Below are 12,185 nucleotides of genomic sequence, written 5' to 3'. Positions count from 1 at the left end.
AAATTAAATTCAGCCATAAGACCATTCAAGAAGGGATCTTCTTCCTACAGTGAGTGCAAGTTCCCTTCTGAATGCTGAAGAAATCCTGGGATCATAATTTATGGCTCCTGAGTTTTTTCTTCCTAATGTATTTTTCAGAATGGCTTTCCCTAAAGTAGAATTCTTACAAGCTTTTCTAAACTATGTTTTAAAAAAATAGTAGTTTTTAATTTCCTAAATACTCCTTCTTCCCTAGACTTTTTTTCTTTCCAACCCTAGATTTTGCCTGTTTTGCAATATTGAAGTGTGTACATAGGATTAACAGTTCTATCCAGCTTTTTTATTGGTGGTAGTTGTGGTATGACTCAAAATGATGATTTGTAAGAAATCATGCAAGAAGGCCTTCTGTGTGTGAATGTTTGGAGGAAAAACCAGCTATTCATCAAAGTAAATGGTGTTTGTGCTCCTAAAGTGGAAGTAAGAGCATGAGATGTAATCATATGTTTCATCTTTGTTTATTGCCTTTGGACATCCCAGACAGACTCTGTTTTAAGTTGCAAAATGTTCAGCTGAAAAAATTCCATTTCAAAGCCAAAACTATACTGCAAAATTTAACAGTTCTTCCTTTAGCTGAAACCTTTTTACTGAAGCACTGAAATTCACTGCTGTTGATTAAAAAGAAAAAAAAAACACACCCTTGTAAAGCTTTGGTTTTTAGCTTAGTATTAATATTTATTTAACTCACAGAATAGAATGTGGCTTAGATGCATACAACCATGTTGTGTAGTTCTAATTAAAAAATAAAAGTTCATAAATCTAAAACTACCCTTTTTAAAATTGGTTGTTCTAAAAGCATTATATTAGACATTTTACTAGCTGGTGTTTACATATCTACAAGTTCATAATGGGAACTGGTTTTTAATTAGCCCCTTTGCTACTGCATTCTCTTTTATGCTCATGCTAATTTGATTTTAATATTGTCATTTGTCTTTTAAGGAAATTTAACAATAGCATTTCAGTGGAACAAAAGCAATGCAAGGTTATTTCAGTGTGTGCTGAATGGAATGGCGCTCTGAGTTCATTTTTATACTGTGTTAGTCAGACTTCATTCAAATGCTACTAATGAAATGAGTGTGCAATTTTTGTGCTTTTTATTTTACTGGCTCCATGAATAATAGGACTCTGCACTTGAAAGCCAGATTTAAAGATTATATGTGGAGCTTGATGGTTTTCTACCTTTATATAGAAATTAAAACTACTTGTAGCTCCAGGGGGGAGGATGAAGTTAGCATGTAGATTCCTTCAATTTCAGATTGTGGTTTTGAGGCTTCAGTTGTGCATGATTTGGTGTCTATTGACAGTGCTTTAAAGAGCTTGCATAACTATGAGAATAAAATGTAAAACTGTGCAGGGATAGAGAACTGATTTAATTACATTTCAGATGAGTGATCTCATCAGAAAAGCAGCTGAGACATTGGTAGTACGAAGAATGAATACCTTGATCTATATAGGATTGGATTAGATGGCAAATATATGGAATTTTGTAATTAAGCCAGATCTGTCAGATAATGTAATTTGATGTTACACCATTTACAACAGTTTATTTTTCTACCTTCATAAGCATTAATAGGTGTACAACAACGTGTACCTACATAGTGTAGTTAATCTTGACTTTTTCATTATCGTCTTTCTTCTATGTCCCAGTTTTACAGGTACCAGTACAGTGGGAAAGAGAAGCATGAGTCCTATTGAGGAAGAAACTGGTTCTGATGATATGGAAGAGGGAGAAGGCCAAGATCCAGAAAATGATCAGACAGACTCCTGTGCAGAGTCCCTTCCAGATGGGAAGAAGAGAGCCAGAAAGCTGAAAAAGATCAAGACAGAACAAGTCCCAGCAGGTAAGTGCAACGTTCATGCACATGTTTTTCTGTTCTGTTTTAAAATTTTCTAGGCCTGAACAGAAACTGAAATTCTTTTCTTGAAAATCTTGGCTTCTAACAGTAACTTACTCCATTACATTCCAAGCTCTTCTTGAAACTGAGGACTGCACCATATAAAAATTGTAAAAAAACTCAACAAACACACCCAAAACAACATCAAAAAGCAGAAAACTCACCTCAAACCAAAAAACTCACAACCAAACAAAACCCAATCTGACACCAACCAAAGGAATCAATGTAGTTGATTTATTATTTTTGCTTACTTTCTTCCTTAAAATAAAGCTTTTTGAATTTTCCTAAGATATTCTTAATTTTTTTTAATGTGACTTTGTGATTAAGATTACTCAATGTGTTTTGCATATTGTAGGCAAAATTGAAGGCATTCTGTTTTGATATATGCATGAATACATTCAGTGTTCTGTGTGGTGTTTGCAACCATAGCTTTTATTATGCTTTATTTGGCTGAAGATTTTTCACCTAGGGTTGATGTGAAGGTGGATGTTTTCAGATTTTAATACCTATTTTTTTTTTTAGCCCAAATACTTGGAACTGAATATCTGACTAAGTGCAGGCAGGTTACAATCAGATGATGATGTTTTCACCTTGTAATTTTTGCTGGTTTGTGAGTTATTGCAGCTTTTACATAAAAAGTAAATAACTAACCTTAGATCACATGTATTTAAGCATCAGAAGATTTTATTTATCTATTTCTTGTTGATTCTATTTCAAAGTTTGTTAGTAATTCCTTGCAGAAATTGGACTATAATAAAAATTAAATTGTATCTTAATTTGGTCCAGATGACCATACCACATTAGTCATCTGGAGCACTGCCTGCATTGAAGTCTATTCAAATATTCATAATTAAAGCTTCATTTCAATAGCTGCACTAGCAGCTTTTATCCAGAAAGTGGTATTGTATACCAGGCATCCTTTTTCCTGACTTGATAGAGTAAAATCTTTCTTAGCTGATTCAAAAGCTGTGCTTGGAAAATCTTTTCTTCTTTTTATTCAGTAGGGCAGTTGGGGCTTGTAAGCATAAGCAAAATGACAAGAGTGTCTATGGTAATTCTGAGTATAAAATTCAGAGTCTGTATTTGGCATTATGGGAATATGTGTTATCAGTATTAATGATTCATCTTTATTCTCCAATTAATTTGGGATAGAAACATTCTTCCCTGCCTTAACAGCCTAAATAAAAATAACGACAAGTACACTTGGGAAAATAGTATTTAACTTTATCATCCCAGTAATTGCAAAACCCTAATTACTAGGGTTAAAAATAATACAGTCTTTACCATTTATGTAAGAAACCAAGAAACCTGAAATTAGTCTTTTTTTTTTTTTTTTTTTTTTTTTTTTGTAAGTACCTATTCATAGACATTCTCTTGGTTTCTCTTTGTAAATACTGACTTGCCAGTAATGTATCTAGAGCCTCCCTTCTATAGGAAAATATGTCTTAATATCCTCTGAAAGAACAACAACCAAAAAAATCTTGATTTAATTTTTATTCCATGATTCTGTCTTCTAGGAAGCCTCACAACTAGTTCCACTGGAATTTTCGAGGTCCCTGAAACATGGTAGGAAACAACTGCCTTAACAAGTGGAATTGATTGAAAGCAGTTGAGAGAATGCACCTCTTGGAAGCCATACTTTATTTAAATAAAGTGGTGTTAACAAAGCAGTATGTGTCCTGAAAATCAGTTTAATTATTTTAAACTGTTTCTTGAACAATCACTGTCAATTTTACTCATGTGTATATCACCTAGTACATGACTTGTTGTTGATCCTGTGAAATCCTTGCTGTTGTAACTGATGTTAGGTTTAAGAAGCAAGACTCAGTGTCCTTTGGTCACCTCCTTTGGCATGCTGGCTATGAACTGTACCAGAACTGGCACTCTGTGATTTTGTGCTAGGCTGTTTCCTCTGCTTGGGGACTTACCACAGCTCTCCTAATATTTAGCTATTTTTCCAGGCAGCATCAGTATGCTGTCAGCATTCTGGAAACAGGTAGAACTGCAGTTTCACATGTTGCTTTCTACCTGTTACTTTAACCAGGAACATTTTTTGGATTTCTGTTCTCTACCCCCATCCCTCATGCAGGTGGTATTCATCTAAATACCAGCCTTACACATACCTTACCCTTTCAAAAAACTGTAACTTAAAAGTTCCTCAAACATTAATTTCCTGGTGGGAGTTAGTTTTTCTTTGTTTTCACATCTGTTGTTTCCACTTTTAAATCCTGATTTTGTAAAAAATGTTTTTTGGTACCTGTGATAAACCTGCTAACTGCACCAGCCCTTTATTTGTTTAAAAGAGGATCTGCATTGGTAGATTTCAGAAAATGTTTGATATTTAAATTTTTGTATCATGGAAATAAAACCAAAATATGTATTTCCATAACATGAAAATTAAAGACATTTTCTTAGGAACTTGTTTGGTTTTATTTATTAGCATCTGAAGTGGTTTGAGTGTTTTGGGTTTTTTTTCCTTCTTCCTAATTTAACAATTTTTTATCATCCTGTGAGTAGCAGACCCTTTTGTTCCATGGACTATTTTCAAGATATTTGTGAAATGTGACCAAGAAAAGCAAGCTTATTGTCATAAGATTTAAATTGCTATGTTTTTCCCTTGGAGGGGTGAAAACAAAAGAATTCCACAAATCAGCAAGTTCAGAACCATTTCTGTGGAAAAGTGGAATATTAAGAAGGCTTCATCATATTATATTTACACTAGAGTGGGAACCACTGTCATTTAAACATGGAATAACCCGTTTGAAGGTATGTCAAAATTCATGGGTTTTTAAGTGACTGTGAACGTGCATTGCAAAGGGAAAAATAATTTCAAGATGTTAAACGTGAAATGCTGCATTTCTAACCTTAGAGTACTCCCAGAAGTACTATAATTAAATTGTTTAATAGCAGCTCTATCATCACATTCTCACACTAAAATGTGGGAAAGAAGACTTGCTGTTGGTGATGCAAGAGAAAATTAGTAACTGAACTCCTCTCCTCTCAAGAATCCAGACTTTTCTTCCCCAAGACTCATGACCTTAGGACTAAATACTTACATCACTTTCATCTTGAGTATCCAAACCATTTGTGAATTTAGTTCTCAGAATATATTCGACACCTAATAACAGTTGCATGGAATATTCATCTCTTGTTGAGGTGGTTCAGGTAAATCACACGGTGTTCTGTCCAAATGTTGGAGTGAGTTATTAACTGTATATCCTAAAGAACTGGCATAGCAGGATTTGGGACAGAGCTTGAGTCATGATGACAAAAGGATACAGACGTATTTAAACAGTTAAGGAATGAGGAATTAACTGCTCAAGAGCCACAGGGCCATGCTGTCACAGAGTCTGTACCCCGAAGACATTAGGATCATCTTTGCTCTTGAACAGCAATGGTTATGTAACTGCAGGGAAGATATAAGTCTTAATTACATTACAATACAATCCCTTAAAGCTTGTTTCTTTAGAGCAAGCTCTATACATCTCTACACTACAAAGGTTAACAGCTATACCTGCTATTTCTGTGTACATCCTCTCAGCTCTCATTTTGAGATGCTGGATGTTACTGATCTCTAATTAATACTGCTTAAGAAAACAGGGCTCTTGCATACCCTAGTCTTTTTGCATGTTTGATTTTACCAGTTGCCATCTGGGTAAGGTGCTAACCTGTGCTGGATGTGGCTGCAACATTTCTGACACTGAATTTGTGTGAGTGTCAGAGGTCGGGGGTGTCCCGAGCAGGGTCTGACTCCGCTCGTCCTGCCCCAGCCCTCGCTCTTGTCTGGGGTTTGGTCCGCTTCACTGCGCCTTGAATGAAATCATTAATTCTAGGAGGGAAAGAATGTAGCTTAAATTACATCCACATTTATTTCATAATGTATGTTTAAAATATGTGCATAGAATTTGTTTTGGGAAAGCAAAGCTGTCATCACTGGCTGTGATGGCTCTGGGGCTTCCTGGTCGCTGGGGGTTTGTGCTGTTGCTGACTCCAGAGGTCAGTGAATCACAGAATATCCTGAGGATGGCCGAGTCCAGCTCCTGGCCGTGCACCGGCCAGCCCCGAGCCTCCAGCGTGTTCCTGGGAGCGTTTTCCCGGCTCGTCTCGCCCTGGGGGGCTCCGCTCTCCTCCCGCTCCCCTCAGGGCCGGGTGGTGCTGCTGCTGCCGCCGCCTCTCCCTCCGCTCCGCTCCCCTCCCCGCCGGCCGTGTGGGGCTGGGGGCTGCAGCCGCCCTCAGGGGCTGTGCTTGTGCCTTCCCGCTGTCCGAAGGAGCCGGCAGGACCCTGCCCATTTCCCTCAGCAGCCGTGAAGCGGCTTTGCTGGGCCGGTGGGTGCCCCGCGGTCCCGCTCGGGGCAGGGCCAGGAGCGGCCCGTCCTCACCCTGAGGGGACCGAGCCGGGGGGCGCTGAGGAGGGTCTGGGGAGCAACAAACAACAGTGTATAGAAGTGCTGGAAGTAGGCGATGAAGGAATTGAGGAATTGCCTTGAGAAAATGAGGGAATTTTGTGAGAAGTGTTTAAACAAAAACAAAAAAAAAAGCGTTCCTGCTCGGGGCAGGGCCAGGAGCGGCCCGTCCTCACCGCCGGCGCTGAGGGGACCGAGCCAGGGGAACGCTGAGGAGGGTCTGGGGAGCAACAAACAACAGTGCATAGAAGTGTTGGGAGTAGGTGATGAAGGAATTGAGGAATTGCCTTGAGAAAATGAGGGAATTTTGTGAGAAGCGTTCAAACAAAGAAAAAGGTCACTTGGAAGTGCAGGCCTAAGCATGGGAGTGTGTGAGGAAATGCTGTGGAGAACCTGAAGGAGGCCTGGGCACGTGAGGTAAACGAGAATGGGCTTATTTGTCTGGAACTTAGACTTGACAGTGATAGTTTATCTGTGGTGATGGAGTGGTTTGTTGTTCACCTCAGAAAGCGCACTAAAACTGTATTTGAAATAATAATTTTCAAATTAATCTCAAGTATTTATGGGTGAGAAGTGTTAATGAGTCAAAATGCCCAGGATTGCAATACAGGATATAGGAAGTTGCTGGTAAATGAGAAAAAGAGATAATTATATAGTATAAACTAAGGGCAGAGTGTGTGTCCCTAAAACATGGATTTGAATGGGGACAGGTAAGAGACTGAATGAATCTTATATGAAATTAGGATTGCTGTGAGTGCAATGGCCTGCTCTTGGTCTCAGATTTGAGCTTATGGTTTGGAGCAAAAAGTTAAAAGCTTCAGATGACTTAGATGGAGACCTAAATTTATTATGGAACCAGTGGTAAAACTAAGAGAGAGAAAGCTAAAACTTCTGGTGATTGTGGGAAAAAGTAAATGTTGTAATTCTTTCTTTCTTTAAACTTTTGAGTTCTGTCATGGTGCCCAGAAAATGTCTGGTACCCTGGATGTGTTCACTGCCTTTAAATCATGGTAAATGTAATGCAGACAAAAATGTCCTCTGCAATTCGGTGTTAGAGCATAAAGAAAAATCCTGACAATCAAAAGTTCTTGGCTTCCAATGTGTTTAGACTACTGCCAGCTGAGCAGATGTGTACATTGAAGAAGATTCCTCGAGTTACTCCACAGTACATTTAGTAAATTAGTAAGTATTTGCTTGTTTGTATTGTACTGTTACAGCTTTAAACATACACTGAACTAACACTCCACGTGTGCTTTGCAGATGTGCTGCTACACGTTCCTTGGGTGAGGAGCAATAGGTGGTGGGTGAGACTGAGTTTTATGGGATCAGGGTATTCATACTTAGGATGTTCTTCTTGGTTTAATAGGTGTGCAGGAAGCTCATTTAAAGGATATTTTTTCTCCTCACAGTAATTATTGGCAGCCGTGTGTTTCCATGAGCACTGTAGCAGATCACAAGTCAGTCCCAGCTCAAGGCAAACTCGTATGGAACACATCTATTCAGAAATGCATATAGAACACATTCAGCCAAGCTGGGGAAACTTAGATTTCCCTGCAATTATAATAATTCCTTGAAAGATCTGATAGTTGCATTTGCACATGAGCAGTCTGCAAGTTTTGCAAGCAATGTTGTGGTTTATCACCAGAGTGACCCTGTATGATGGGGCTGGCAGTGGTGAACAGGGAAGTCTGGAGGCTGTGGCTGTGCTGAGCCACTTGAACCCTAATCTGTGACCTGTTTTCAACCCATCAAATGACAGAAAATGCAGTTGCATTAAAGATGATTGCTTCTAAAAAACCTTTTTAAGTTACCAATTCCTTTTATAAGCCTCACAAGTTTTGCACTGTTACTGAGGTAAGAATGGCTATTTTATTTGATTCTAAATATGTATTGTAACTTTGAATATTTCTTTCAAATGGGATTTTAAACTTAGAATGTTTAAAGATGACTGAATATGGTTAGTTCATGTATATACTTTGGGGTGGGAGGTTTTTTTATTTGTTGTTATTTTCTTTAATTAGATGTTAGGTGACTTAATTGTAGCATGCTTCTTACTTCAAAAGTAAGTCTGCTCCAAGCATATGCATGTGTCTACCATTTAGAATTTTTGCATTAGGGGAAGCTGCAATAAATAACTGATACATGTTTGCTAACAATACCACAGTAATTTAAAATTGACCCTCCATTCTGTTTAGAAAAGGCCTTTCCTTCAGCCTTTCCTTTCAGTTCTCTCATATGCTCGATTTAATTTCAGTTATCCGATTTTTGATGTGCTGTTGAGAAGCTGCCAGTTACCATTAGAAACTTGCTAAAATGGTGTAGAACTGCTGAAAGTGGAAATAATAGTTCAGTTGTTTGCTCCTGTGCTGAGTGTGTTGTCTTCAATGAATAATGCAGTGTTGCAAGGAGATGATTTGCCAGAGAATTTCCCCTCACTATTACTGGACTCCCTCACCCGTAGACTAATGACCCTTTCTGCTGGGTTGTGCCATACTCCCCTGGGGTTTTACAGTAATTGTTACTAAAACAGATTAAAAGATGGTGGTACTGAATGATGAGTCTGGGAAGAAGTTAATGGGAACTGGCAAATTTTAGGAGGTAAATGAGGTGTTGCTTGAAATGTTTAATATTCCATTCTCATAGTACACGTCACTGTGCTTTTAGTATTTCAGTCAGGTTTCTTAATTGAAGTAAATTCTTCTGTCTCATAGAGGCTGCAGCTCTAAGGTGTTCTAAAGTGTTTATAACATCTTAATAATAATTTCTAGTGGATATTTGCAATTATGCAGAGAGGATTTTTGAGACTCGCACCTTTGGTTTTAATCAGGTCCAAGAACAGGAATTTAACATCTAATTGTTCATTTAAATCACATCTAACATGAAATTTGGGTTGAAGATGTGTCTAAAGTAAAATAGTGATTCAGTGACAGAATCACTGGTTTGATACTTTTTAGCCTTTATATGCCTTCCTTTTGCTTTTTGAAGAAAGAGCTAGAAGAATTACACTAAATATAAACTAAGTACAAAAATATTTTAGACTGATGGTTTTACCAAATACCTCTTTTCCTTACAACTACTCTGAAAGATATTTTGAAACACTTATGATGACAGTAGCAATAAGTCAATTCAGTATAAGTACTAGCTCATACTAAAATCTAAATTAATGTAGTTTATCCTAAAAAAATTGTAACAGCAGCTACACAAACTCTACAAAACTGTTGGATTTCTAAGAAGACGAAAGAATAGAATGATACTAAATTTAATATATTTCCATACCAGTAGAACTCAAATGTTAGCAGGTGGAGCTGTTTTTTGCCTTGGGAGTAATCTGTAAAAAGGCATGCATCTGAAATTGCTACTCCAACATATAAAATAGGTCTGATAAGCAACAGTAAATAGTAGCATTTTCTGAGGAAAGTGCACTGTTTTTCGTGGCACAAAAAGGTTTCAGTGTTCTGCGAGGATTCCCAGTATAGCCTGGCAGTTTTCAAAGTCTTGCTGAATGTACAAACTCATATTTGAAGGGACCTTGTCTGGTTTTTTTTTTTGTTTGTTTGTTTTGTTTTGTTTTGTTTTGTTTTGTTTTGTTTTTTTGGGGGGGGGTTTTTTTGTTTTTTTTTTTTTGGTTTTTTGGGGGGTTTTGTGTGTGTGTGTCTGTGTGTGTTTGTTTGTTTGTTTGTTTGTTTTGTTTTCTTTTGTTTTCTTTTGTTTTTGTATATTTTGTGTATGCCTAATCTTAGGCTATGTGTGTTATGAGCAAGAGCTAAAAGCTTTTGTGCATGTGTCCCAGGATCTTAAAAAGCACACAGACTTCCTTATTCTGGCTTGCCAAAACAGGCACTAAGGCCTGTGTATTTTGGTGAAACAGATTTTCTGTCAGTAGATGCTTTTCAATCTACTGTAGATGTTTTCTCAGTTCATATAAAGAATGTAGGAAGTTCTGTGTTTTGCTTCTACAGAAGTTCAGACATGATAAGAATTGTGATAAGTTCTGAATTCCAGTTTCTTAAATAAAGGTACTTCCCTGCCTTCCATCCCCAGCATATTTCAACAGTTGAAGGTAATGCACAACATATTTAAAGGTGACTATCACATTCTCACCTATTTCTATATGCTCAAAATGCTCACCTATGTTAAATAAGCCAAATACTTTCTTATTTCTTGAATACATTTCTGAAAAGCAAGCACACATGTAAACACAGCATTTAGAAATGCAGTAAAAAAACCTTTGAAAAATGTTGAATGTGTGCATTTTATCTTTCTACATAGTAATAAATTATTGGGGTAAAATTTCTGCTGTGAATTCAATATGGAGTACAATTTCAAATGTAGTCACACAGTTTAAGGTAGATTTGTGAGCTGTAATCACTACTTATTGCTCCATTAGTCATTTTGGCAAAAAAGGTTTCACGTTGTTTCTCTCAGCAAGAACTGAAATTATCACTGTGTTTGAAATTGCAGTCTCTTTACCTCTCCCAGGCTGTTGTGTGACTCAGGCAACCTGTGTAATCTCAGTGTGTTCATGGGTAGAGCACTACATTTCCACGTGCAGGATATTGATGTGAAGTGGAAGAGAAAATGAATAATGTGGCATGATGACTGTTCAAAGTACTGCAAGGATTGTGTTCAGCCGTGCTGGCACCAGTGCAAAGGGATTCCTGCAAGCAGGGAGGCTGGGGACACTGGCAAACAGCTCATCTAACAGCCTGGGAACTGTACACTGTCAAACATGATAAAAGCTACAGAAAACTGCAAGAGTTTTGCTTGGAGGCTGAAGAGCTAACCCAAAACTAAAAAAAATCCTGAAGTTGCTGAAAGGAAATTAACCAAAGTTATTAGTAAACATGAGAGGTTAATTAGTTGGTGAACTCTTGCCTGTGTCTTTACATTTAATGTTTCTTAAACAGAACTGAAAAGTTGTGCAGGTAAGATTTCATGCAGGAAGGCCCTTTGACCAATGTGACACTAGAGTGAAAAAAGGTAAAATTGTTTTCCTGTCTTGTTGAATAGCAACTCTGTCAACACTACCTGGAAGTGTTGAGTACTCAGCTGGACCACAGGATGTAGATGTTTCACACTGGGGAAGATTTTATGTGCCTTGTCCTTAGGAGGGACAATTAACTCATAGTCACTGACATTACTGTTTGACATGCATTAATAGTGTGATGAGCTCTAATGTTACTACTACTTGTTTGCACAGCCCTTCTAATAAATGCCAATACTATGGAATTTATATCACAAACATTTACAAGAACCTACTTGGTTTTATGTTAGCAAACAGTACACAAACATTTAGTCAAATAGACACAGGAAAATGAACAAAACGGTTTGTATTGTCCAAATTCTTTACTTGGTTATTTTTACATCCTTAAGAAGAACCGCATTTAATCATTTAATTTTAATTTGTAAAGGTGAGAAATATTTTCTTATCAAGCATTCCTAGTAGAATCCTAGTTTACTATCTGTTTCTTTGAGACAGATGGAAGATGCTGTTTATACTTCAAGTTTTTCAGCTTTCTGCTTAGTTTTTCAGTTTATAGATAATTACTGAGACTGTGAGCAGATTTTGCTGAGAAAGACATCACTAAAAGAAGACGTTTATCTGAGCAGTCTTTGAAGAGAATATTCATTTTCTATTCCACCATGGTTTTGAGAGGTCTTGGTTGTATTGCAAGGCACATTCTAAAACTAAGATACAAAACTGTGTTGTCTAGCCCTAGACAGGAGTATGTGATGAGTGCAGATGTGGGTATGATATGCACAGGAAGAATAAGGCCAAGCACTGGCATCTCAGTACTGTGGGAAACAGAACAGAGTAAGTGATCTTTCTGCCCTATAAATCTGACTGGAG

General features: G+C 37.5%; 1 protein-coding gene across 1 annotated transcript in view; it reads left to right on the top strand.

Annotated features, from left to right (window-relative positions):
- Positions 1-3,598, top strand: part of PARN (poly(A)-specific ribonuclease) — a 45,989-nt gene extending 42,391 nt beyond the window's left edge. The window contains exons 23-24 of the mRNA XM_083872542.1: positions 1,684-1,877; positions 3,449-3,598. Coding sequence (XP_083728668.1) covers positions 1,684-1,877; positions 3,449-3,501 — 247 coding nt within the window. The 3' untranslated portion in view covers positions 3,502-3,598. The remainder of the gene's footprint in view (positions 1-1,683; positions 1,878-3,448) is intronic.
- The last annotated feature ends 8,587 nt before the right edge of the window (positions 3,599-12,185 follow it).

The sequence above is a fragment of the Zosterops lateralis genome (assembly GCF_965231275.1).
Source record: "Zosterops lateralis genome assembly, chromosome: 15".
Lineage (NCBI taxonomy): Eukaryota > Metazoa > Chordata > Aves > Passeriformes > Zosteropidae > Zosterops > Zosterops lateralis.
The sequence above is the reverse complement of the archived record's forward strand: the minus strand, read 5'-3'. Positions and strand labels throughout refer to the sequence as shown.